The sequence below is a fragment of the Vespa crabro genome, chromosome 1 (genome assembly GCF_910589235.1).
Source record: "Vespa crabro chromosome 1, iyVesCrab1.2, whole genome shotgun sequence".
NCBI lineage: Eukaryota > Metazoa > Arthropoda > Insecta > Hymenoptera > Vespidae > Vespa > Vespa crabro.
Window position 1 is genome coordinate 4,552,501 of NC_060955.1, and position 27,500 is coordinate 4,580,000.

The 27,500-nt window shown below is 36.2% G+C and overlaps 5 protein-coding genes across 64 annotated transcripts in view; 4 read left to right on the plus strand and 1 right to left on the minus strand.

The window, feature by feature from the left end:
• The window catches only part of LOC124423679 (tensin-1-like), a 196,134-nt gene extending 185,924 nt beyond the window's left edge, over window positions 1-10,210 (plus strand). For all 11 annotated transcript variants that reach the window (XM_046961733.1, XM_046961727.1, XM_046961740.1 and 8 more), the window contains 6 exons: window positions 2,351-2,497; window positions 3,878-4,066; window positions 4,581-5,020; window positions 5,202-5,420; window positions 5,760-5,931; window positions 7,975-10,210. In XM_046961733.1, coding sequence (XP_046817689.1) covers window positions 2,351-2,497; window positions 3,878-4,066; window positions 4,581-5,020; window positions 5,202-5,420; window positions 5,760-5,931; window positions 7,975-8,184 — 1,377 coding nt within the window. In that variant the 3' untranslated portion in view covers window positions 8,185-10,210. The remainder of the gene's footprint in view (window positions 1-2,350; window positions 2,498-3,877; window positions 4,067-4,580; window positions 5,021-5,201; window positions 5,421-5,759; window positions 5,932-7,974) is intronic.
• Window positions 7,805-12,475, minus strand: LOC124423724 (DDB1- and CUL4-associated factor 13). Its single transcript, XM_046961815.1, has 8 exons — window positions 12,262-12,475; window positions 11,778-12,175; window positions 11,538-11,706; window positions 11,265-11,412; window positions 10,855-11,155; window positions 10,599-10,762; window positions 10,406-10,494; window positions 7,805-8,180 (listed from the first exon to the last, which is right to left on the minus strand). The coding sequence occupies exons 1-7, from the start codon at window positions 12,329-12,331 to the stop codon at window positions 10,407-10,409; spliced, it is 1,338 nt and encodes a 445-aa protein (XP_046817771.1). The 5' UTR covers window positions 12,332-12,475; the 3' UTR covers window positions 7,805-8,180; window position 10,406.
• Window positions 12,476-14,614: 2,139 nt separating this feature from the next.
• On the plus strand, window positions 14,615-18,588 carry LOC124421803 (endocuticle structural glycoprotein SgAbd-1-like). Its single transcript, XM_046957437.1, has 3 exons — window positions 14,615-14,818; window positions 15,662-15,798; window positions 17,318-18,588. Exons 1-3 carry the CDS (start codon window positions 14,807-14,809, stop codon window positions 17,583-17,585), a joined length of 417 nt encoding a protein of 138 aa, XP_046813393.1. The 5' UTR covers window positions 14,615-14,806; the 3' UTR covers window positions 17,586-18,588.
• Window positions 18,589-22,584: 3,996 nt separating this feature from the next.
• LOC124425598 (endocuticle structural glycoprotein SgAbd-2-like) lies at window positions 22,585-24,184 on the plus strand. The gene is made up of 4 exons (XM_046966139.1): window positions 22,585-22,744; window positions 22,961-23,088; window positions 23,336-23,489; window positions 23,577-24,184. Exons 1-4 carry the CDS (start codon window positions 22,733-22,735, stop codon window positions 23,793-23,795), a joined length of 513 nt encoding a protein of 170 aa, XP_046822095.1. The 5' UTR covers window positions 22,585-22,732; the 3' UTR covers window positions 23,796-24,184.
• Window positions 24,185-25,775: 1,591 nt separating this feature from the next.
• Window positions 25,776-27,500, plus strand: part of LOC124425408 (calcium-activated potassium channel slowpoke) — a 75,558-nt gene continuing 73,833 nt past the window's right edge. For 48 of the 50 annotated variants that reach the window (XM_046965735.1, XM_046966125.1, XM_046965709.1 and 45 more), the window contains exons 1-2: window positions 25,776-26,026; window positions 26,185-27,500. The exon at window positions 26,185-27,500 is cut by the window's right edge and continues 275 nt beyond it. In XM_046965735.1, the coding sequence (XP_046821691.1) occupies window positions 27,470-27,500 (31 nt within the window). In that variant the 5' untranslated portion in view covers window positions 25,776-26,026; window positions 26,185-27,469. The remainder of the gene's footprint in view (window positions 26,027-26,184) is intronic. The other 2 variants (XM_046965756.1, XM_046965765.1) reach the window with 2 other exon arrangements.

Here is a 27,500-nt window from a genome sequence, read left to right on the forward strand (position 1 = left end):
TTTGAATTAATCGATATCACATATAAAATCAATAGTCATGAAATCTCACGAGAAGAACTCGAGGAAAGTAAGTATTCGAGAGCGGTAACTCTGATCTGCACGAAAATTAAATGACCGATTTGCTAGACCCGAAGAGATAGGAAGTACAAAGTTTCCCTTTCCAATTCGATCTAACCATCGAATCGCATCGTTCGGAGTTCGCGTCTGGCCTTTGACGCTGAGCAAGAGCGCGGTGGGTCGTACGAGAGGGTCGCTTAATTAATTGAAATTCTCTGCCGCGGCATCGATTAGTCCGTCGAGCGGATGTGGGCCGATCGGAGGACCAAACCGTGCTAACCATCGAGTCGCCGATACGAATTAAGCGGTCGTCTTTGCGGCGACGAACTCGATCGATATTTACTTTAGGTAGACCGCTCATCAATGAATCGTAACAAAAAATACAATGAAAAATTAAATTTTTTAAAAAAACATTCACCAACCTTATCTTGTGACTGTCAAATTCTAAACGTTTCTCTCGAAATTATATTTTTCTAATCATAGAATCACATATTTTTGTGAATTTTTGTATTTTTTTTTTTTTTTTTTTTTTTTTTTTTTTTTTTTATTATTTAATTGCATCCTGTAAATATACTTTTTTTTAAACTCTTACTTTTTCAATAAGAACTACATTTATATATTTTTTAAAATGGCATAAATAATGTTGATTTAAGAGATTTCGTAAGATCAGAAATTGATCGCCTGTGTATAAATAATATTTTCCGAGCTAAGGTTGACGGCGAACCACATAGTAACTCACACAATCAATATTTTATCATGATATTTCTTTCAGTAATTTAAAAAAATATGCATATTTTATAGAATATATAATTATAATCAGATCTGATATGTCTAATCGTTTTTACGCTTTTCCTGTTGCCTCTGGCTAACATTATCTTGTTTGTCAGAAGACATACACTTCGCGACAATTTATCATGAGTTTTTTTTCTGAAAGCTTTTGAACATGTCGTCGCGCCACATAGCAAAAGAGAGAAGATCGACTCTCAGGATTTCGATAGCACGGCAGAGTTCTAAAAACGGCATGAGGGAACATATGTACGTATCGGCATTTGTAAAGCCCGCATAAAGATTGATAAATGATATACCCGGAATAAATAGCGAATATATTCTTTAATCAGAAGAGAAAAGGAAAAGTGACTTTATTAAAATTAAATCCATGATACTACAATTTTTTGGGAACTCAGCCCGGATAGTTGGACTGAGGCGGACGTTGACGGACACAGTACAGTGACGCTGAGTGTGATAACAGTGAGTGCGATAACACTGAGTGCGACAGAATTGGATGCGGGTTTGGTGCTCTCTGTAAATTGACGAAAGAATAGAAAGTGAGATGATTCCTATGAGAAACACGTCCAAATTTTCAATGCAAGAACTCAAAGATAAAGTTCAAGATACTCGAGTTAAATAGAAGAATTTTGGCTGGATCAAAGAATGATCTAAAAAAAAATGTGATTCGTGAACCAAATAACGTGCAGAGTGATCCATCGGACAACCAGAAGCAGAATTTGAATACGTCTGGAATGATCGCGATAGACGTGCGCAAAACGAAAGTGTCCCGGTGAGAGATGAGGAGAAAGAGCTTTTTGAGCAAGAACTTGCGATGAAAGAAGTGACGCGACGAAAGCAGGAATTTTTTGGAGAAAAGATTGGAAAACGAGGCGGGAATGAGTTAGACGAAGACACGGAGAACGCTGAGACGATTGAGACGCTGCCAAATATAACAGCGATCGCCAAATTATATGGGATATTTCTGCGGAACGAACAACTCCTGGGAAGTATGAGAAGTGCGGCTTCTCATGACCAAATCTGATATGCTTGATCGTGATTATTCTTTTTCTGTTGTCTTTACTGTGATATTATCTTATTTGTTAGAAGACATTCCCTTCGTGACGTTTGATCACGCGGTTTCTTCGTAAAAGCTATTGAACGTGTCGTCGTCGGGCTAACACAGCGAAAGTGAGAAAAGATCGACTCTCGGGGGTTTGATAGCGCGGCAGTGTTTCAAAAGCGGCAAGAGTAAACGTATGTATCGATATTAGTAAACATCGCGTTAAGATCGATAAATGATATATCCGGAATAAATAATGATATAAATATTCTTTAACCAGAAAAAGGAGGAGTAATTTTATTAAAATTAAACTCATCCAATATATACAACATTATACTCCTTTACCACAATTTAAACAATAAAATATATCTTTTAATTTTTTATCATATTATAATACATTCGACATGCAAGCAAATCTTAGAACAAAACATCAACTCATTTTTATTCATTTCTCTATATTTATAGGCGGAAGAATTGAACACCATAGTCGGCAATGCTTTTCGTATGGCGTACGTGGCGCAGCTTCAGCGCCAACCGATCCTTCAGGATGTAATCTCGCCGCAATCCTCACCACACTATCGCAAGGACAAACAGGAACATCGAACCTCCTGGGTGGGTTATTTAATTCCTTTCATTTTATTTCCCTTCGACATTTCTTATTTCCGCTTCAAAATTCGAAAGGATAAATCGAAACTTTTCCTTTTACATTTTGCCTTCAACAAATAATTTTTCAATGATATTAAGTTAAAACGTTATAATTACTTGTGCATATAAGCATGCAATCGTGTCAATGAACTATCTACATATTATATGTACTAACATGTATATATATATATATATATATATATATATATATATATATGTTTATTAATAAGAGGAGAGTCTATTCATAAAGATCGAAGCATACTTGACTATATTTCTCTCTCTTTCTCTTTCTCTTTCTCTCTTTTTCTTTCTCTTTCTCTTACACGCACGACGGCACTGCTGACTCCAGTAGGTGTCCCATTTACAGGCCACCGCGTTAATTATAAATTCGAGCCGAGTCCCACGGCGGCGTCGCGTTTCTGAGTAAACGGTCAGTTCGTTCCTCGCGGGCTATCCGGTTCTTCTCTCCGGGAGATCTTCCACGGAATCATCAGATTCTGAAACGATCCTCGAATATTCAAGTATTCGTTTTACGAGCACATGTTGAGTCCACAGACATCAGGACTTCTCTCTGATCTACCTTCGAGATTTTCCCGAATTCGCGATTGGCAAGTAGTAAACTTCCTAGACAACGACGACAACGACGAAACAGCAGCGATTGTATTCCTCGTGTCCAGCCATTGAAAAATTTATCGACTCTTTTTCACCCCTTTTTCCTTTTTCATGAAGGACTTTTCTGTTTTCCCAGAGACACGTAAATTTTCCCCGCGTCTTTCATTATTCATACCTCCGACTTGATTTCCTCGCGAAACACTGTAAAATCGTCCTTTCCCATCCCTATTCTTTTATACTCTCTCATCGTACTTTCTCAAACTCGATTTAGCTCTTTCGCACGGTATACTTTCGGAAAAACAAATTTAACCAAAACTGTTGCTTACTGAGAGGCACAGTTTATTATTAAGAAATTAAAGTCTATAATTAAAACGAATCATTGATTTTGTAAATAATTATCTAATGAAACAAACTTCGCCTTTTAAATAGATCCTCTAATCTTTTATAAAAAAAAAAAAAAAAATAATCTCTAGATAGTTTTCTTCGACTTTTATCGAAGTCGATTAAATCAATGTTTCGTCACATGATATTCATTTATACGTTTAGAAATCATCGACGATAAAGAGAAATAAACGATCTGTCTGTAAACGAAGAATTCCCTCTCTCTCTCTCTCTCTCTCTCTCTCTCTCTCTCTCTCTCTCTCTCTCTCTCTCTCTCTCTCTCTCTCTCTCTCTCTCTCTCTCTCTCTCTCCCTTTCTCTCTCTCTCTAATATGAACATTTTTTTCACCAACAGAACAAATCTTTGTCCGGCGACAGCTCGATCGCCGGGAGCGGAGGCGGTTGCAGGAATTCGTCCTCGAATTCGTGGCTGAAAAGTCGGACGTCGCCCACGTCCAGAAGTGGAAGCGGTTCGTCCGCAGCGGACATGAACGTACAGCTCGGCAGCGCCGGCTCGCCCACGTTGCGACTAGCCAGCGTAAAGGTGGGAGCGCGTACTCTATTTCCTTTCTAACAAAGGGTATCACTGTCACGATTTCCCCGAACACGACTATTGGCTGATACTTGGACGTTTTCATAACGGCTGAAAAGCGTTCGCTATTCGAAAAAGAAAAAAAAAAGAACGAAGATACACGTTACATATTGAATGAATTCACAAAGTGAATGCTTATCTTAATAAAAAAAAAAAAAAATATCGAAGAAATGTTTGACGACGATTTAATGCTATAAAATATTTATACTTTTGTCCAATAATATTACTTCATTACAAATAAATTTTCATGTTCTTCATTTACTTACTCGTCGTTAGATATTGACAGATTTAACAGATTATGATAAGCCAGTTTATGCATAATATATAACTCATATATAGAATATATGAGTTATATATTCTATTCTCCAATTTTATTGCAATAACAAAAACACTTAATAATTGTGTTACCTTTTAAAAACAAAACAAAGAAAAAAAAAGCAATGAAATAAAATGATTTTTTTAACAGACACCAAATTCCATCCCGGGTCTACGGCCGTCGCATAACTTTACGAATGTCCTCGGTCCAATAACGAACGAGGATGAGCCGAAAAGTATTTCGCAGCAAAGTACGCCGAGTAGCGATGAGAGCAATTCACCAACGGAGTTGAACTCGTATAAGAGACTGACGGACAAGCCACCGCTGATAAAGCGTCTGGCGATGGGCCTAACCGGTGGGCGCGACGTTCTCGGATTAAATGGTGAAGACGACAGCTGTCCCCTCGTAAGCGGTAGCAGCACACCAACTAGCCCCTCAAACAGGCCACATTCCGGTGGCTATATCAACGAAGCGATTATCGACTCTGAAGGGACGAGACCGTCTTATAATAAGATACAACCTTCCGAGACCATCGATAACACCATCAATGCTTCCATCACTGCCAAAAACTTTAATATTGAAAATAACAGGTCCGCTGATTCTACAATTTATATTTTTATTTTCTTCCTTTTTTATTATTTATCATCTTATCTCATATTGCTGCTATATAAAATATTTTAAATTGATAATAATATGAAAATAATTTTAAGAGATGATTGTTGAACGTCTAATAAACTATATAATAAATATATGGACGAACTTTACTTACAGGATAGGACACAATTCGCCGAGTTCGGGAACGGAAACGGAATTTAAATCGAAAAGAAGATCACAAATTAGTACCTCAAGTAGTTCGGTACCAGCAGATGGGAGTACTCATGGCTCGACACCGACACCCCCGCCTTTGCCAGAAAGAACGGACAGTTTGAATAATCGCAGCGAAGAAGCCGAATTACGCAAAGCACCTTGGTTCCAAGCTGGCATACCAAGGTTAGCATCTTAAAGTGATCTATCGTTAAGAAAATCAATAAAATCATTTGACTTAAATATTTGATTATTAGCAATTACTTGAGATTTCTTTCTCACTTTTTCTTTTTTTTAATCATTGACACAAACAAACATATCTAAATACATATTTAAATAAAATCATTCGTAAAAAGAGATCAACAATAACATCGATCAATCGATTCGATAAAAATTCTTATATTAATAGAAATCGAATGAAATTACGATTATCGTGGCAATTATTTCTATAATTACGAATTTATATTTTCACTGAAATCTTAGCTAATACTTCGTGCATGGTGGTCCGGCTATTTATGATTTCAGGGAAATAACGTTGGAAGTGTTGAGTCAGGAGCCGGAAGGAGCCTTCATGGTACGAGAGAGCACCAGTAAACCCGGATGTTACGCCCTTTCGCTCCGAGTGCCGCGTGAATTTCAACCAAGCGGAATCGCCCATTATCTCATAATGCGAACTAACAAAGGCTACAAAATTAAGGTAAATCTCTCTCTCTTTCTTTCTCTTTCTCTCGTTTTATCCTTTTGCTTTTCAAACTTCTCCTTTTTCTACCTTTCTATTCTTCTTTTCTTTGCTTTCTTCACTTAACTATTCCGACGCGTTACTATTTTAGAATCCCTTATCCATTATCACCGTCTAAAGGCCGTTTCGTTAAACGAGTCTTCAAGGTTTATGCCTTCATAACATTCCCAAGTCCTCACGTTCATTATTTCTTTTCGAAAAAGAAAAAAAGAGAGAGGAAGGGAAGGAGAGAAAGAAAGAGAAAATAGAAAACCTTGAAACTCGCAATAATACGATTTCTTTTGCAGCATGCGTATACCGTTTGTTTTTATCGATTTTTCTCCAAGGACATTTACCATGAACGAAAGTCGTTCATTAACGTAAATTTACATTCACGTGACTGCATACATAAAAAAAAGGAAGTACGACGACTACGATTGTGGAAAGAGAGATACAGAGAGAAACAGAGACAGACAGAGAGAGAGAGAGAGAGAGAGAGAGAGAGAGAGAGAATGATAACGAAACGTCACTTTGTACATAGGATTCCCTGATGACGCACTTACACATATAGATTGTATATATATTGGATATACATAATTATAATACATAGACGGAGAAAAGATATACATATTTCTTTGAATGTCGATGCATTTACATTTCTAGAATATACACGACTTTGACCTATATAATTCGTTAAAAAAAAAAATTCTAGGTATTATTGTATTCGTTCAGGACACGAATAGTCATTATCTTTTCGCTGTTATATAGACAACAAAGTGAGCCACGTTAAATCGCTCATCCACGTGAATTCAAAGAAATATTCTGTAAATTCGTAAACAAGATGATATCAAAAAATTCACTGGATATTTCTTTTTTTTGTTTTTTTCTTTTCCTTTTCAAAACCCTTTATCTCTTGTCGAATGTACGAAGTTGAAATAATAACGCTTAATCGTCCCAAATAATTTGTAGAAAAGAAACAATTGTACGTTTGTAGATTTGTTCAAAAATAATTCGTGGGCGAATAAAAAATGTATAAAAGTGCGATAAAATTTTGGAATTATAATTCAATTTTAACAACCTTCGTATGTATGTACGTGTAAGGAGAATACGTATAGATACCTATTTAGAATTAGAAACGATTTTCAGAATAGTTACTTTCGGATAGACAAATAACCGTAATCATTTACTAGTTAGTAACGTGCATTAGGTAATGCTCTCAGTTTTGCAAATATCGTAATGACGATACCACAGAAGAACAAACCATCCACGCTCTCTCTCTCTCTCTCTCTTGCACATTTTCTCGCTCGAATATCACTATTTAAATGGCCGAACTTCCCTTGTAGGGATAAATTAAATGGGTCTGCGGACTTTGATAATCCCCGAAACCAGTATGAATGAGTTTTGTTGGATGTACCGCGGGGAAATCAAAACTCTCTCCCTTCTCTTTCTCCGTGAAATTGCATTCTCGCAGAAACACGTCGCGAGAACCGAATGTATTCCTTTCTCCTAATAATTTTGACACACGCGAAAGGTATATGTGCACATTGTATCCCGCGATAACGATTAACTACCCTCCAGTCTGTAAGGTAAATAAGGTAAATCCTCTCACGACTTTCTTGTGTAAAGAGAGAAATAAAAGGGGGGAGAGAGAGAGAGAGAGAGATATTTCGCTTTAACATAACACTTTATTAAACGAAAAAGTTTGTAAGAATGGAAAACAAAAAAAAAAGAGCAGATGAAAAATAAATTAAAATCAATAACAATATATGCAACAACTAATCAAATCAAATTCGATAATTCGAATTGAAATAAATTTAAATATATGTCCTATTTACATAAAAACGAAAGAAAATGAAAATGACAGAGCACTTTATTTTCATCAACTAATACATTGGTATATACATATGTATGCACTTATAAACGCAAACGTAGCCTTATCGCTCAGCTTCCATATGAGTGCAACGATGTACTGTAAATGTATTAAAGGGTAAAAGACAAAGCATCGTTTCGTGTCTGTTGCAGGGCTTTACGAAAGAATTCACAACGCTGACAGCCCTGATAACCCACCATTCCGTAATGCCAGAGCTGTTGCCATGTCCACTGTCGTTAAGCCGATACAATCCCAGCTTCGTGAAGAGCGACTCGAACAAGGATTTCGCGGACATCGACTCGGATCCGGATTACAACACGCTCGCGGATTTTCGCAAAATGATGGCCGATCTGAACGTCTAGGAAAAGAGGAACATGCATTATGTAAACATGTTTCATACGTTCATAATAACGCGGAAGAATGAACATTGTGAGTCGATCTATCAACGAACCGCAGTTTTATTAAGAAGGAAAGACTCACGCAAGTCTGTGTATAAAAAAAAAAAAGAAAAAGCCTACACGATTTAATCGAGATCACGACGAATGATAAATTGTGTTTATTTGTGAGGAAGATAAATCATGAAAAAATATTGGACGTGATATCACAATGAAAGTAGGTTAGTATTATGAAGGTAGATGACATCGAACGTGATTTGAAACGTAATTGACAAAATTCTTTACAATTACGATTTCACGTTCGGAGATCATCGATAGTGATAAAAATCTATAAGACTATAAATAATTTTAGGAAATAGCACAGAAAAGTGCGAATCAAAAGTCAATCGATGCAATGAGTGAGGACAACAAGTTGTTGATCTAACTCTTAAAAACCAATTATCGTCTGTCTCGATTGTTGAAATTTCAAAAACATTTTCTCAAGTAATTTAAAGTGATAACGTTGAAATTTACTATACCGATCAAAGCTATCCTCGTTAATTTCATTTTCTTTGGATTTTGATTCAAATTTAATGTTCCCTTTCCACATCGAAATCGATTATTTTGTTTTTGAATTTCTTTTCTATCGAAGCAGACTCAATGATCACGCAAACGTTATAATCAAAAAAGTGAATTTCGAATATTGATCAAAGTTAACGCTACACGATGTACGCTTTATGAGAAAACGAAGGTGAAAGATTGATCGAACTATTGAAATAACTTGTTTAAGTTAATAATAATGTATGGATGTGTGTAACTTGATAACATACTCGAGTGTTCTCTTAATATAAAAAAATAAATAAATAAATAAAAAGGAAGGAAAAGAAGAAGTTAAATGAACGGATAGTTCGATATTGATCTGAAAGTGGCTCGTTATTCATGCCATATTGATGTTCGTGCGGCTCGATAGTACGTTATCAAATTAATGTAAATGTGTTTATATGTATATAGATGATAATTAATGTTACGCAAAGCATCTTATAATTTAATTACGAAAGTAAAAGTGAGAGCAACGAGTAAACGAGAATGGAGTAGTCGTGAAGTAGTTGGAAAAGCAAAAAAGTAATTTAAATAAATAAAAAAGAAAAAGAGTAAAAAAAAAAAAAAGAAAAAAAAAAGAAAAAAAAAGAGGAACATTTAGAATCGAAGGACACAATTATAGTGCTACTTTAATCGCTCGACTAACCTAGTCTTGTACAGAAGTTGTGAGCGTAGCTAGTGTTATAAATATATGATTGCGCACGTGTGTGTATATCGACCGATAAAAAAAAAGAAAAAAATAAAGAGAGAGGACTACAAAAAAAGAAAAAAAAAAAAAGGAAGAAGAAGAAGAATAAAGCAAAATTGCGTGCCATCTTTTGTACGCCAGAAAAGGAAATACATAAATTCCATTTTTATCGATCATCAATGAGTACCGAAACGATAACTATAATAATTGTAAGGGCGGATATAGTATGGGCGTATGAGGTAATTGTCTGTAATAAAAACGTTCGTTATATACATTATCGAAACTATGGTTGAATAAAAGCAAATAATCTCATTCGAATGCCTAGCACTTATAACTTGTTGATCTAATCGTTCGAACGAACAAACAATTCGAAATTATTAATTTAAGCGCAGAATTAATCTACTAACGAAGAGACCTGTCACGCAAACGAGCGTAATATAACGATAATATTTTCCGTATTATTTGTTCTTCGAAATTCTTTTTCATTTATAAACAAAAAAGTAAGTTTCGACGAATGAAAATATATACGACCTACGTATCGCCAAATTGATCAACAACATTTAAATAATTGCAAAAGAATCGCACGAACGATCGACAAAAAAATCATTAAACCGCTGTAAGCTACACTAAGCAAGACATTAATCGATGCTTGAGATTTGTAATGAATTTACGAATCATTATAGCAATGCGTTGTATAATTTCAATAAAATTATTTATTGCAATAAATAATGAATTAAAAGGAATATCTATCTCCTGGAAACAATAGAGAAGATTATTTACTCTCTTTCAAGACAATTTGAGTATATATTTCTTATAACTTAACGCTATTGTTATTTATATATATATAAATGAAATCAAAAGTAAAATCATTTCTGTGTATGTATGTATATCTAAAAATCGTAGGACAAAATAATCATATACCTTATTCATCCTGACGTACAATATGCTTTTCCCTTTCCGATACGAATGGTACTGTTCCTTTCTTTGAATGAGCACGTCTATTAGCCTCCCTGTAATGCACAAAAAAAAAAAAGAAAAATAAAATACCATAGCATTCAATTAATAATAAATAAATATAAATAGTAACACATTAGAATTTTCTAATAACACATACTTTCGTTTACTCTTTTCACGAATCGTTCGTATCTCAGCTTGGGCATTATAAATATGTTTTGGCACTTGTCTATGCTTAGCAATACGACGTACTTGTGGATGAGCCGCGAATTTTGCTTTCAATGCATTGCAATAATTCAAAGACGTTTTTTCCCTGGGTTTAAGCTATTGTTTAAAAATAAAAATTATACATATAATGTGATTTTGTAGAGAGAAAAAAAAAAACAGATCATGACACACTATAAATCATTACATACCACACCTAATTTTTCTGAGGCTCTAGCTTTCCATACACGTAAATTCATTTCATCGCTACCACTAATTATATATTTATTGTCAAGAGACCAAGCCACGTTGGTGATCCTTTGCATTCGTTTCGTGTGATAAACCTCTCGAGAATGTCCTTTATTAACTTCGTAAATACGAATAGATTTGTCGTAACTACCAGAAACAAATTCTCTACCAGTTGGAGAATAATCTACATCTATTACGGCACCTACATGATCCATGTGTACATTTACTGGTATCTTTAATGTACGTATATCGTAAGTATATAAGCTATAAAAAAAAAAAAAAAAAAGAAAAAATTAAAACAAAATATCAGAATAACAATATAAAACATTTCAAACTTCTTCAACTATTTTTAAATTTCACTCAAAATTCTCACTTATAATCCTCATTAGCACACGTAAAAGTGACAGCTTCCATTGGATTCCAAGAAAGTTTGTTAGTTTGTAATCTCATTATAATTTTTCTTAATGGACCTGTTTCTCTAGCGTCATATAAAATAATACTACGATCGCTAGAACAAGCAGCTAAAAAATAATTAATTAATATCATTGATTAATATCATTCGAATATATTCTTTGTAAATATATATATATATATATATATATATATATATATATATATATATATATATATATTGCTATCGCCTCACCTAACAAATTTGTTTCAACAGGATTATACTTAACATCATGTAAACTATCTACACCCCATTTGAAAGTACGTATCGGTTCATTCCTTGTCTCTTCCCAAAGTTGACAAGTATCTCCACAAGTTGCAAAAATTGGATCTCTTCGATGATGCGATATACCAATTAATTGAGTCTGTAATTAATTTCATTATTATAATAATTATTACAATAAATAATCAATTGAAATAAATTGTATTTCTTTACTTTGCTAATAATAGTATTAACAGGTTCCTCTTCTTCACCAAATGATGGCTTTTCAGCTTTCCATGTCTTTATGGTTTTATCATCGCCTATAGTTATAAAATGCTGTCCACTTGGAACAAATATAATACCACGAAGTATACCATCATGTGCTAAGAAAGATCTTTCTGATGTTCTATTAGATAGATTCCATATTTTTAATTCTCCATCGAAAGCACCGCTAAGAAGAACCGACAAACGCATAGGATGTTTACAAACAGCTGATATACCATCTTTATGGCCTTCCAAATTACCAATGAATGGCTTTGCAAAAATTTTATCCAATTTTACCGCATTTAAAGCTCTTGTGTATTCTCTTGCCGCTTCAAAAGGATGTAATGATGGATCATAATTCCTAGGAACTAAATATACAAGTATTCTTTTATTAATTTTTACCACGTGCTTTGTCTATACTATTATAGAGGTTATGTTCACAAATTATACGTACGTTTATGAATATCACGTTTAGTTTCACGTAAATATTCGTCCGGATTTCTTGTTAAAATCTTCACCTTCATTATTAATAACAGAATTTATCACATAAATAATATGTTATAATTATTGATATTAGATGAAAATCGTACACATTGGTATCTGTACAGCAAAAGTGAACAGAGAGAGTCAACGCTTCTGACAGTTATGAATCGAATTAAATATTTATTGTTGAAACAGTCGATAAACGTTGTGTATACCATTCACCGGAAGCGTATGTGACTACAGCGACATGTATGGACAAAATATGAACTACAAAACCCAAGCGAACAATCTTATTCCCATCATGTGTTTATCGTATCGATGTATTTCAGTTTCTATATTTCTGGCTGTTGGTAAAATAAACTTTTTTTGTATTATCGATTATTGATAATGTTTATTTCTTGTTTACCGACTGATTTTTAAATCTTTTCTTATCTGAATGCTTTCTAATATACTATACATTGTTTACAAAATTTTAGTATTTCTAGTTTACAAAATATGAAAGATAATTCTTTTAATTTTTTACAATATCTCAAAAACTTATATCCATTGACATGAACAACTGGAAGTGTATTCCTTTATTTTTACCATTGAATTATCTGTCAGAAGTTAATTAAAATGGCCGAAAGAGTTAATGTAGCTTCTCCATTTGAATATCATGAAGCACATTCCTTTGCATTTGGAATGCTTCAAAAAATCTGTATATCAGTTTACGCACTCAATTAAACAGGCAATCTTTCACAGAAACAAAACAGTTACCATTTATGATACGTATTCAGCAATTCGTGAATAAAGAATCAGTAATGTAGCCATAAGCTTCTACCCTTTTGCCATAGATTTTGAGAAACGTCACTATAAAAACTTTTTAATTTAAACTTTTCGATATGTATCCTATAATAATGGATCTTAGTTCATCAGTCGTATCATTCAATAGTAGTAGATCTTTGTTTTATCGATCGGATAACTCTATCTAGTTCTAGACTTATAGTTCTAACTCTATAGTACTAGATTTAATATGTAAGTAGTACATTGTATATTCGAATAGTTAATAAATATAATAATGATTATGTAAAATATATAATTAGAATTATCATTAAATTTATCGGAAATACAAGTTTTGTCAATGGTAAATATTTACGGGAAAAAAAATGAAATACTCTTAGTTCAGTGAAAATGTAAAATGACATTTTCAATGGGCGGCATAAAATTTGGAAAAACTGATTGTCACATTCACGTGAAAAAACTTGAACAATACTTATCATTAATATAAAGAACAAAACAAATGCGAAATGTTATAAGGTTAATCGTTCGGCAAGTTGTAACAGTGAAAGGAATACGCCCTACGATGATCCATAGTAAATCCAACGAACTGTATCTTATGGCGAGGTCATCTTGCTCGATATGTTACAAGACACGTATGAGATAATGATCAGTTTGATGAGATGCGAGCTCGTCACATCCAAAATCAAGTCTCTCACGTATTTATCGTGAGTGTTGTTAAACATATTCGATTACATGCACTTAATTAAACGAATATACGAAAGAAAAACAGATTGGCATCGACATTCTAATTTTCTTTTTTTTTTCTCGACATAAGAAACCTGACTAATAATTAAGATGTTTTACATATATGAATATAACAAAAAAAAAAAAAAATAAAATAAAATAAAATAAAATAAACATTTATATATAAACGAAGAGATATTCGGTATAGTTTATATTATGAAATTATTTGAAAAGTATACGGGAATAACATTCAGAGAATAATTTACCAATCAATAATCTTACGAGATAGCAAAATTCTTTCATACCATCGACGTGTCCTTATCTCTCATACAAATGTACACGTAATATACTTATGTACGTACATATATATGTATAAATAATACGTACATGGACATATATATATATATATATATATATATATATATATATATACACATTTATAGATAGATAGATAGATAAATAGAAAGAGAAATGAGAATAAAGTAGTCGTCGCGAAAAATTCTGAGCATACAAAGAACGGAATTCGAGTATAAGTAATAATTATTATCGTATCGGGCACGAAAGGTCAGGTTAAGTCAGGCGAATCTTCTTCTCGAATTCGCAGGAGGGGCGAGTACAACCCACGGAATAGCTCGAGTAAGAAAAGGAAGGGTGGGAGGGAGGGAATGTGCCATCTTTTAAATGCAACCGACTGCTTCGAATTACACGAACGCTTCGAAGATTAATTCTCCCCTTCAACCTCTCGTTAACCATCGTTGTCGTTGTGGCGGGGCGGATGGTAGTCCAGAAGGAGAATGCGACGGCGACTATAAAACCTCATCATGACCAACCTGGCCACTGTAAGCTTCGGCAGTGCCTAGAATCACTGTGTGTGTCATATAATCCTTTTCTTCATCGTTTTGGTGAACGTGAAATTGAGTATTTTGCTTCTATCTAATTTAACCAATTTATCATTTTAAACACCATTTTGATCTCGCGTATTCGGTTAATTCTTACGGATCTACGAAGACACTATGAAGATCCTTGTGAGTGAAATGAGATTATCTGCTTTGGCTTTTATCAATGCAATTTCTTAGTTTTATATTAATTAAGCTTTTATTAAAAAGGATTTAATGGACGTTGTTGTAAGCTCGTTATTAAACTGTCAATTTCAATCGATTTACTTTATTTCATAACTTTCTTAATAAAAGATCAACGTGAGAGAACATTGATATCGGTATAGTAATTAATAATAACAATGCTAATTTTTAAGATTTGGTATATCATTAAAACATTATTTAAAGCTATCGTTTAAAGCCATAAGACGTGCGGCTAATTGGCATATCAAAAGGACGCGCCGTAGCGGCACGTGCCGCGCGCATTCTCATTTGCAGTATGACCGCGAGTGAAGAAACCGCGGGTGAGGCGTAGTTCTTGGTTATGCTTATTATTATTCATAAACGCGCTGAGTCTCCATAGAGATCGAAACTTTTCAACGTTCCAAACGTCCCACATGTGTCCTGCTTTTCTCGAGGAACATCCTTTTGATCGTGACTAACGCGCGGATTATTCATGCTTGTCCTGCGGTTTATTCGAAGAAATTAATTGAATGAATCTTATAGATACGTCCAAGATGACTTTATAATTGAATTTTAAAAAGAAAAATATCACAAATAAATCAGAATTTAAAACTGGAATCTTTTGCAATTATATATATATATATATATATATATATATATATATATATATATATGTTTTTTAAGAAGCTTAAATTATTTATTAAATTTATTTTTTGTAATATATCGCACGTTTTTATTATCACAATGACAATTTCAGAATCTTCTATTTAACAAACTTTTGAAATCTTTTTTTATTTCGAATGTTTATAGGTGCTGTTACTCGGTCTAACGGTGGTATCGTATGCACAATACAACAGATATCCATACAACCCCGAGTACTACGGCAAACATATCGCCATATTGCGACAATCGAAAGACACAGCACCAGACGGATCTTATTCCTACAGGTGAGACCGTCCTTCCATCGATAAACGGCACTGAGGTGTTCGTCCGTTTGTTTCGTTTCCTCGAGAGCGATCTCGACACGGTCGAAGGATCTCGGTTGCTCTTTCCTTTAGAAATTACGTATATACCTACATATACCCGACATAATTCGCGCATATTATACCTCCTCGTCACGCGTCGAAGATGTAATCGTGCTCGTTAGCACGTTCGCCTCCATTTTTATTTCCGATCATGCCACGATTTTCGGCTCCGATGAGCACGACGAATGAATGGCCTTCGAAACAATGAGAACGATTGGACTACGAAATTTTGAGTACAAAAAAGAACACGAAACGTTTCTCTGTCTGTCTATCTGTCTCTCTTTCTCTCTCCATCTTTTTATTTCCAAACTCTTCAACATCATTATATACACCTAACCAGATTTATTTCATGATAGATAACTGATCGAACTCTTCATCATGAAGGAATCTTAGTAAAACACAAGAAGCAACATCGTGATACAGCCACCGAACCATTGTATATACACACGCTCGAGAAAGATAGCTAATTGACTTCGATGTTAATCGTCCATGTTAATCGCTTGCGCAGTTCGCAATAACGGATTGCGCAATTGAACAATTACAATCGACCTACCTACCTACGTATCTGCCTACCTATCTATCTACCTACCTACCTGTCCACCTTCCGTCCCATCCTCGGGCACACTGGCTGTCTGTGTGTCTTCGTAAGATCGTACCTAACTCTTCTCAGCCCCTCCCATAACACCTGCGTTGTGTGACGCCTCACAGATTTACCCGACACCTCTCTTTTTGCTCCTGAAACTCGACAATTCTCTTTCTCCTTTTATCATTAACTTTCTATCTTCGTCCTTCTTAAGCCCTACATTTCTTTTCTCAATTGTTTCCCTTTCATCTTTCTTTTCCACAAGGTCGACTCAATTTTCTGTTTTTTTCTTTTTTTCTTTTTTTTTTTTTTGCGTATAAAAATCATCGGAAGAATTCGAATCTATTCTTCTAATAAAATTATCATCGACATCCGGAAGAAACCTATTTCCTCCGTTTTACATAATCACGTCTATTTTTCTTTAGATTTGTATCATCGTATATATGACATATCGTCAATATAGTAATTCCGTTTCTAAGAAATTCTTATTATGATATTTCCAGTAATTATCGTCTTTCTTGGTAATAGAATTCTGCTTGTTCTTTTTTTTTTCTTTTTTTTTTTTTATAATTAATAGAATATACATATTCTCAAAGCTGAACAATTCTTAACATCCTGTTCATACCTATATACATAGGTATATTCAAAGACGAGCATCTTGATTCTTAATTTAAATAGACATTGGCAAGTAGATGGATCTAAAAGGTATGAATAATTTAATAATCCAAAGCAGTCATCTGGAAAGACCTCGGTTTCAAATTCCTAGACGTAACTTGAGAACTCAACTTTTTTCATTCACAATCTTACACATACTTATAAAACAAAAGATTCTCGATCTAAATTGAAAATATTTATCAGTTACGACACCGAAAATGGGATCTCGGTAGCGGAACAAGGACGTCCAAAAAACATTGGTCCAGGTCAAATCGAGGAGGTCAGAGGTCAATATAGTTACACGGCACCAGATGGTACACCGATATTAGTCACTTACATCGCAGACGAAAACGGTTTCCAAGCGAGCGGTGCTCACCTACCTACACCACCGCCCATTCCACCTGCCATCCAACGAGCCCTCAGCTACAACGCGGCTCATCCCGAGGAGGAGGAGCCTTACAGAAGATATTAGACACGACTCTATTTTTTTCGATCTCTCTTTTATCTTTTTCTTTCTCTCTCTCTCTCTCCCTCTCTCTCTCTCTCTCTCTCTCTTTCTCTTTCTCTCTCTCCTTCTCTTTTCTTTCATTATATTATTCTTATCGTATTTTACGAGTATCACGAGTATCAGAACGATTCGTTCGTGATCGACAACGAAGATGATCGTCTAATTCTTTTTCTTCTTCTTCTTCTTCTTCTTCTTTGAGGATATATCATTTTTCAAATCAGCTAGCTTGCCAAGACATATAACTATAAAAGCCAGAAGGAACTGCCCATAACATCTGAAATATGTAGCTATCCTTTTTATTCAATCCTCCACGTTGATAGATAAAGATGAACATTAAAGAAATTGAGCGAGGAGGATCGAAGAGGTTCGCCTTTATTTAAAGTTTTAAATTATGCTCTTTATTGCTCTTCTCTCTCTCTCTCTCTCTCTCTCTCCTCTTCTCTTTTCTTTCTTTCCTTCTTATTCTCTCTATTTTTATGTACGTAATATGTCTACTTACTCGTCAGTTCGTTTCGTGTGAAAAGTCAAGTGGGAAATCTCGGTTAGAGGTAAAGTCACATCGAGAAGTATTTAGATAATGATCTGATGGAATCAAAGATTTCTTTGGAAAGATAAAGGACAATGTTATCGTAACGTCAAATCGTGATGTTAAAAAGAAAGGAAATTGTCTTTAAGTGATCGGTCTGGCGTGAAAAAGTTTAATGTAATTTTCTTCAATGAAATAATCAATGCTGACGAAATCCAAATAGCAAGAAAATAAGAGAGAAAGAGATAGAGAGAGATAGAGAGAGAGAAAGAGTTTGCCGGATACGATACGAAGAGGAGATCACTTACGATTAGAGAAGAGCTGCTTCAGATTTATCTAGACGATAAAACGTCGAATTAACGTGCGCTATTATTGTTCTTTTAATAGAATGTAACCGCTTGTGTCTTTAAACGAAGGTAAATACATGCAATCGATTTGAAACTGAACTCTATCTTCTATACCTATCACTTACAGCTAAGAACTCAAGTTTGACCGATTAATAAACGAGCAATCTGCTGGTAGCTGTCTCATCCAGCTATCAATTAAATCGTTGTTATTACGGAGGCGTTAAATTTTAGGAAACCAACTCGAAATGCCACTCGTGTGTTAATGTTAATGGTAATCGTAATATCACGTTTAAAGGTGAGTCAGTGAAAGCAAATCATCGGCCTCTTCTTTGCGTTGCACAACGACCAACCAACCAACCAACCAACCAACCGACCGACCGACCAACCGAATGGTCGACCATATACATAGATACGAATGGACGACTCTGGCTCATCCTAGGATTTAACATTTTCACCGTGAACAGCTTGGAACTTCGTTTCTGGCACCTCTTAAGAGGCATTCACGAAAGCCGTGAAAGTTTGAAAGTACCATCGAGATATTTCTACTACAAGTTTCGCGATTCTATTTTGTCGATGCTAATCTTTATCTCAACAATGCGGTTAAATGTTTAACCTTGAATATTTTAACATTTCTTGATTAAAATCAAAGTGAGAATGGAAAAATTAATTAACATTAATTAAGATTTTGATTGAAGAGGTATTTAATTATAATAGACATTCGTGAGACTCCATATCGATTGATATTTTATCTATTAAAGGAATGAAAGAAATGACTTATTATAGATATTAACAAGTTAACAAAAAAAAAAAAAATAAATAAATAAAAGAAAGAAACATTCATTCTTATTGTTAATTTTATATATTTTTATAAATGTCATATAAATAACATAGATCTTATATATTCAAAAATAAATGAAATCGTGAAAGGAATTAGCAAGAGGGAAAAATGTGTATAAAGGAATTAGCAAGACTGATGTAAGGGGTGGTACATACGTACATACCACGAGTTAGTCTCTCACGAAAACGTATGCTGACTGACCGGGGATGTCAAACCGCGCCTTTGACATTGAGGTCAGGATGTCACGTAGTGCTTTCCATTCTGTGACACAATGGAAAAGGAAGCAGAAGGAGCTGTCAGCTCGATGGTATTGTTAGAACGGCCGATAGACGAAATCGATATTTTGCATACAATCGTGAAGCGTTTTGATCTTTGCGCACGAGGGATATATCGGTCAAGGAGATCGATGGACACCTGGGCGAGCCGTATCCTGTCACGAAAATTACGATAAGTTGACCGATCGCAACGCCTTTTCGTGATTTTAATACTTCTTTGTCTGTTTCTTTTTTCGTTTTTTTTTTCTTTATTTATTTACATTAATTGTTGCGAAAATGATGTATGGTCAAGATACGATCGTGTCAGTTTTATCTGAAATTAATAAAACAAGAATGAAGTTAAATAAATTCAAGAAAAAAAACTTATGAAAGATGGTAGATAGATCGATAGATTAATATCTATTGACTTACGACAAATTGGCGGGGTAATGAAGGAGTTAAGTAGAATTATCCATCGATTAATCATTTAGATGCACAATATGTCGATACAGGTGACCTTTTGAAGCTCCAATTATCACGATGCTCAAATCCTGGCACGTAGAACCAAAGAGAAGAGTCGAGGTATTGCTGACAGCTTGGCTCACTGGGCGTGGATCTTCTAAGATGAATTCCTTTCGCTTTCGTCACGGACCGGAAAGAAAAGAAGGGCAGAGCACAAAGAGAGGAGTCGGCCAGAAATGCCATAACGATTGCACAATAACTTTTAACGATTTATTCGCCGAGTTACGGGAACGAGGCAGCGTGGAATAGCGATGATCCTTTGCGATGATGATGATGATAATGATAATGATGATGCTGATGATGATCGGTCATAGAAATCGTTACTTTTATATTAGGTGGAAAGTCAACTGCCGGGTCACGAGTTGTTTAGTTTCGATAGAACACTTAGAAGTAAGAAAGAGTAGGATCAGAGATAAAGCAGTGAGAGAGAGAAAGAGATAGAGAGAGAGAGAGAGAGAGAGAGAGAGAGAGAGAAAGGAAGGATAGACGATCACTTTAACTTCGTGGACAATGAGTAGGATAAAGAGAGGAAGTAGCAAGATCATTGAGCGTCGGCAATGATCTTGAATCTTGCCAATGGTTATCCAAGAAATTACATCGCGTTCTATCAAGCTCGTAGAACTTATCGCCAGAAATTCGATAACTACGTATCTACATACTTTCACGAGAGTTCCAGGAGTATCCTTGATTTATAGATGCACCATTTTATACCCGAGTCGTACCGTGAGAATATCGAGACACTCGTCCCACATACTCGTTTCATCTGGAATTCAGTATATTTACGTGAATCACCTTTAGGCGTTTCGCGTAATGTTTGCAATGATCAAGAAGATACTTTGAAATATGCGTGTTCAAATTAATGACCGATTTATATCTTACTTATGAGGTGTTCTTAACTGAGATATAGAAAATCTTTCAACTCCGAAGACTCTTTGTCGGGATCAGCAAGGATCTCTCCTCGCGCTTTTGTCTCATCTACGATGGTTCTAGATCTCGCAGAATGCTCTCAGAGTCTCGAGAATTATCTGAACTGAGTCTGACCTTTCTAGTTTTATTAACCACATTGACTTAGGTATGCCCCGTCATCTCTCTGAGCTTTCGAACTCACCAAGACGCGGATAGAAGGCATACCTTCAGGGGCCTCCCAGGCGAGCATCCTACTCGAGAATTATGCAAACCGATCCGCGCCTAGTCGTTCAATGCCCAACTTAAATTGCCTTACGTACCGCCTTCTTCTTTGGTTTCCTTCCATCGATTGAATCCGTCAATCCCTCTTCTCGTTCCTATCCAAATTGGGACGATTCACGTTGAAATCGAACGATCGATTTCATAACTTTTCATATCTCATTAAAATAATAAGCGCGAAATATTTCTTATAGAATCGTAATGATCTATGAAGACGTAATATTGTTGAATAAACATGATTACTTTGAAACAAAATGTTCGATAAAATGATAAACGATAAAAGACAATGTTGTTGAAAATTTTGATATAATTAAAATCGTTTGTTAAATATTTATTTATTTCGATTAAAAATTAGAACAGTTGACTTTATTAAGTATCGTAACATGATATTTGTACCCATTTTATCTTCGCATATTCTCTCATCATTTTCAGGGACTTTCTTCCTTGTACTACCAAGTATTTCGCAAGTTCAATTATTAATGCTCGATCGGAATCCTCGATATATACAAGAAGAACGTCGTCGAGTTGTTTTAATTTTATCGTAGTTATGCAAAAATCTCTCAGAGTAAAGTTAGTTTCATCGAGTTCATACATAAGCATATTACCATAGGTAAAGGAGTATAACTAACTTGCGATTATCGTATTTTAGCTTGACTATGCTCACAGATCGTACGATCTACCTTTAAGCCGAGACGTCAGATATATTACGACTTGCAGACGATCATACAGCGGTCCTGTACAGATGCAGGTAGATATGAGAGTTTGTGATGCTCTCTGGGAGTGGTCTCACCTAAGAACAATGCGTTTACGCCTTTGGATGGCGAAAAACAGAGAGCGAATTATGAATATATCAGGAATGAAATCATCGTTGGTAATTGTAGACCTTCATGGATGGTTTTATAAGTTGACAAGACATCATAATTTTACTATTATTATTAAATAGTTTAACTTTCATTTATATGCTTCAATTTTGTTTCACCTCTTTGTTTTTTGATTACTTTTTTCCTTTTTCCATTTTAAAATAGTCAATATATACGTAGTAGGATATTGTTCATTTATATTTTTTATAAAAGCAGCTACGCATTCTCTTCCTAAATATAATCGTATTGATTCGTTATCATATTACATGATAACATTGATTTTGTTTTAAATGATAAAGATACGTTAATGCTTTGAAAACATATGTACGTATAAGTGACTCCGGGATCCGTGTGACCTCGAACGTGGGGTTGAGGTGGGGCGGTGATGCGAGGGCGCTTAGAACAACTTGCGTGCTTGAGAAGAGAGGAGAATGGACACCGATGTGGTCTAGAGGAGCAGAGAGAAGGGAAGATCTTGAGCGTCTTCATACATATAAATGCCAGCGGTATTCGTAGTTTGTGCCACAGATTCGATACTCTTCAAATCGGCATCACGATCCTTGGAGAATCATCATCGTCATGCAGTACACAGTGAGTGTCTTCAAACTGACATGTTCTTTTTCTTTCACTTTTTCTCTCTGTCTCTGTCTGTCTGTCTGTCTGTTTCTCTCTCTCTCTCTCTCTCTCTCTCTCTCTCTCTCTCTCTCTCTCGAAGAATGTGTACATGTTCATAGAATCTTCGACATACTATAATTACGATCATTTACCTTCGATCTAACTCTAACTTTATATCTTTCGTGATTGCAGATACTGATCCTCGCTCTTGTTGGCTCTGCCTTGGGGCAATACGGAGGATTCAGAGGTTTCAATCAAAATCTCTTTCCGCAAACACCAAAGCCTAGTTATCAACAGCCGCAGTATCAACCGGAATACAAGTAATAGTTTTGATTTTCGTTATAATATTATAACTTTCATTTTCATCGGGTGATATTTTCAATATATAAACTAACTTTCGATATATAATATAACTATGTAACATCAGAATTCTCTATACTGAATATTTATTAAAATCAAATTATCAAATATTTCTCGTAGCCGAATGAGATCTCGAATATCGAATGAAGTCTTGTAAAATCGAATGAAATAAATAAAAGTAAAGATCATTTATTTCTTTCTTTCCAGCCCATACAGTGGTCGGTTTATAGCGATTCGTAGTCAGCAACGTGATTCCTTCCCGGACGGCTCGTACAACTGGAGCTACGAGACAGAAAATGGAATTTCAGCATCGGAAACAGGTCGTCCTAAGCCTGGTGGTGCACCTGGACAGCAAGCCGAGGTAATTTCGAATACATTTTTCAAGATAAGAGATATCTTATTAGATTTTGACCTTGATCGAGAATATATCCTTGACGTATAATCGTAGGCGGTACAGGGTAGATTCTCATACACGGCACCCGATGGTACACCTATTCAATTGGACTATGTGGCAGATGAAAATGGCTTCCATCCTCAGGGTGCTCATTTACCAACGCCACCCCCAATTCCAGAAGCCATAAGACGTGCGCTAGCAGCCAATCCATCTGGACTAGACGATTCAAAATACGGACCGGCTTATAATCAAATACCATATAGAAGATATTAAAATCTTATTGGGTGTCGGGGGCGACGCCATTGCAACTTCCTCGGTGTCAAGGACACCGCGCGATAGTTCGAACGACGTTCTTGCCTTTGGTTTCTTCCTTTTCTGCTCAGCTTTCCTATATGGATGCAAGACCTCGTGTACGAACCTTCGAAAAAGAGAAAGAGAATAAGTGAATGTGTGAGAGAGAGAGAGAGAGAGAGATAGAGAGAGAGAGAGAGAGAGAGAAAGAGAAAGAGGAAAAATGCATAGGTTCGCGCACCAAAGCGTCATCGTTATATCTAACATTTCTTTTTTTTTTTATTTTGCGGCAGGAAGGATGGTGACATGACATTTGCCTAATCTATAACAAAAATTTCGTAATAAATCAATAAAACTTTTAATAACTTTGACATATTATTTCACGTCGACATATATATAATAAGGGAAAGTAAACCAGTATTGATAGAAGAAAAAAAAAAATAATGGACGACGATCTATCGTACCGTTCAAAGGATTACAAAACGATTTATCTTCTTCTTTACTTAAGTTAAATCTATGATCCACTGGCAAAACTCGTTTTCCATTACATATCTTGCATGATCTTATATAATCTTTAATTATTCTCAAAGATATGTGTCGTTGATCGATCGAACAGTTTGGTTGGTCGGTAATCGTAGAGTGTCTTTTTTATCACCGTTGCCGTTGAACCTTGAAAGCTACGAGAGGGCGCTGGATTCATCGATTCTTTACAAAAAAAAAAAAAAATGTAACAACAACTCGTTACCATTTTCAATTACGCATAAAAGATTTGCGAATTCGCTTGACACAGCTTGAATTCCTTTCAAAAAAAAGCATTATTTCATTATTAAGTCGTTGAAGGCAATTCACGATAACGTTCGAAAGTATAATGAAAGTAAAATTTACTATTCCTTCGATCATCGCGTTATTTACGCTTGTCCTTTAAACATTCGTATTTATAAATGATTAAGTATCGATAAATAACATCAAGAGATAGGAATACATATATAATTACAATCGTACTATAAAGATCAAGCGTCTATGTTACGTGACATTACGTTCTAAGAAATTATTTTGATCGTATCTTATTAAATAAACGTCGACATGGTAAGTATTTGAAATTAATCACTTAATCAAATTTTTTATCTGGATAAATGGAAAATTATATTGGAAAATGATATCTCTTTTAATTATATCGACGTAGAAAGGGTAAAAATTTGTTTTTCGGCGGGCTTGACGTTAAGCGCCGCACGGCGGTGAGCTTTTGAAATTGATCGGCCGCATGTAGGATTGGCGGATGCGGTGTATCGTAGGGGTGACGATGGGTTAGGGAGGAGAGGGAAAACTCGGCTCGACTCGCAAGAGGGAGAGAGCGTGCGTCTCTCTACGTCAGGAAAAGCTTCGAGCTTATTGGTCCCGGTCCATTGTTGCGTATTGATTGCTGCGGAGCACTGGTATGGTCGTTGGGACCTTCGGTCGTCCTCGTCGTCGTCGTCGTCGTCGCCGCCGTCGCCGTCGTCATCGGTGGTGTGCTGCAGCCCGATAGGCTAATAAAAACGAAACTTCGGTATACGCGCTCGAGAGTGATAGACGGTGCGAAACGAGAAATAGAAGAAGAAGAAGAAGAAGAAGAAGAAAAAGAAGAAGAGAAGAAGAAGCAAAAGAAGAAGAGGAAGAAGAAGAAAAGGAATAAAGAGAGGTGGTGGTAGTGGTGGTGGTGGTGGTGGTGGTGGTGGTGGTGGTGGCAGTGGTGGAGGTGGTGGTGGTGGTGGAGGTGGTGGTTGTGCTGGTGGTGGTGGTGGTGGTGCTACTGCTGCTGCTGCTACTACAGTGAGAGCCTTCTCGAATAACTCGACTATCCTTTATCTTCATTCGCCCAAGGTGGAACGTTTGTTCTTCGTTGTTAGAAACGAATGAATGAACGAACGAGCGAGCAAACAAAACAAGCAAGCAAGTAAGCGAACGGACGGACGAACGAACGAACAAAAAAATATTTAAGAATAGTTCGTTATCGTTGTCGTAATTATCGTCATCATCGACGTCCTTACTTAGGAGATAAAAGGAAAAGAGAGAGAGAGAGAGAGAGAGAGAGAGAGAGATAAAGAGAAAACAAAAGTAGAGTCTCGCTGTTGTTGGACATAGGGTATCGTTGAGTACCGAGTGCTTTTTCACGATTATTCACCTCACTTCGAGGAAGTACAGGAAGAGAAGAAGAAGAGAAGAAAAAGAAGGAGGTGGGAAGTGTCTTCTTGCTCGGTGCCATATATACACGCACGCGTACACGATATATATATATATATACATATATACTATATATATATATATATATAAGTATATATATTTATATATATATATATATATATATATATATATACTATATATATTGTATTAGAAAGACAACGGCATTGACTGCCGGTTGGGTCGTCCTCGTCGTCGCGAGTGAGCGCGAGATAATAGAAGAGGACACACGTTGTTCGACGACCGTTTTACTCGACGACGTGAAGGCGAGGCAACGCGACGCGACGCGACGCGACGCGACGCAACGAGACGAAACGAGAGACGTGATGAGACGACGAACCAAGTCGTTCCTTCGTCTACGGTGTTGATCGGATGTAAGCTTCTTACGCGCTCTTCTTTTTTTCTTTAAGAAGGGGTGAGAATAAATCACTCGACGCTTAAACGGGTTTATACATCTACCGTACGTGGACGTTAAGTGGATAGTGAATAGACACGTTGAAATAACGTCGAAATCGAACGAATAATAAACGTACTATATACAGATACAGAGAGACGTTATAGAACGTAAACAATTGTTAGAAAAGGGGAAAGGTGTGCGTTATTGTTTGGGTGTTATCTTTACAAGTGGTAACTCGATCGGAGAAAAGAGAAGGGAAAGGAAGAAAGAAAGTGGGAAAGGTAGAGATAAACTAGGAAACGGTGGGGGTGGGGTGGGGTGGGGGTTGATTGAAAGAGAGAGAGAGAGAGAGAGAGAGAGAGAACGAGAAAGGTAGCGTGAGAGCGCAAGAAAGAAAGAAAGAGAGAGAGAGAGAAGAGGGGTAAGTAGGTAAAGGGCAAAAGAGCGAGGAGAGAGGGAGAGAGAGAGAGAGAGAGCGAGTAGTCGTTTCGCGGCCGAGTTGAGGTGGTGGAAAGAGAGAGTGGTGAACGCAGCAGCAGCAGCAGCAGCAGTAGCAGCAGCAGCAGCAGCAGCACGTACGTGGAAGAGGTGGCCAAGAGAAAAGAAGAAGAAGAGAAGCAAGAGGAGGACGAGGAGAAGAAGAAGAAGAAGAAGAGGAGAAGGAGTAGAAGGAGGAGGAGGAGGAGGAGAAGGAAGGAGCTTATCGAAAGGAGTAAGGAGAAGGAAGGAAGGGAAGCACGATAGCGCGAAGAGAGAGCGGAAAGGAACTTGTTCTTGACGCTGATAGAGTCGACTGTGCAGGAAGAGGGGGTGGAGGAGGAAGAGAAAGAGGAAGAGGTGGAGGCGGGAGTGAGAGAGAGAGAAAGAGGAGGCGGTGGAAAAGAAAGGGCAGCAGCGGTGGAAGAGGAAGAAGGCGACGTTGGCTGCCGCGTGGCTTCGAAGGACGACGAAATTATGAAGCGTATAAAGTGCGTGCGATCGGCCATCATAGTAGCTGTTGGCCGGTGAATGTGTGATCCGGGGGCAGCAGAGATCCGCCGGAATGACGAGCGAAGAGACGCCGACCGAGCAGC

What these genes read in the sequence shown, in the direction of transcription:
- LOC124421803 (XM_046957437.1), top strand. An exon ending in GACGGATCTTATTCCTACAG is followed by an intron (nt 15,799 to 17,317) that starts GTGAGACCGTCC and finishes AATATTTATCAG; the next exon opens with TTACGACACCGAAAATGGGA.
- LOC124423724 (XM_046961815.1), bottom strand. Translation starts at nt 12,331, where the DNA reads ATGAAGGTGAAGATTTTAACAAGAAATCCGGACGAATATTTACGTGAA. An exon ending in TTAATACTATTATTAGCAAA is followed by an intron (nt 11,707 to 11,777) that starts GTAAAGAAATAC and finishes AATTAATTACAG; the next exon opens with ACTCAATTAATTGGTATATC. An exon ending in CGTGAAAAGAGTAAACGAAA is followed by an intron (nt 10,495 to 10,598) that starts GTATGTGTTATT and finishes TGTGCATTACAG; the next exon opens with GGAGGCTAATAGACGTGCTC.
- LOC124425598 (XM_046966139.1), top strand. An exon ending in CAGTATCAACCGGAATACAA is followed by an intron (nt 23,089 to 23,335) that starts GTAATAGTTTTG and finishes CTTTCTTTCCAG; the next exon opens with CCCATACAGTGGTCGGTTTA. An exon ending in CACCTGGACAGCAAGCCGAG is followed by an intron (nt 23,490 to 23,576) that starts GTAATTTCGAAT and finishes GTATAATCGTAG; the next exon opens with GCGGTACAGGGTAGATTCTC.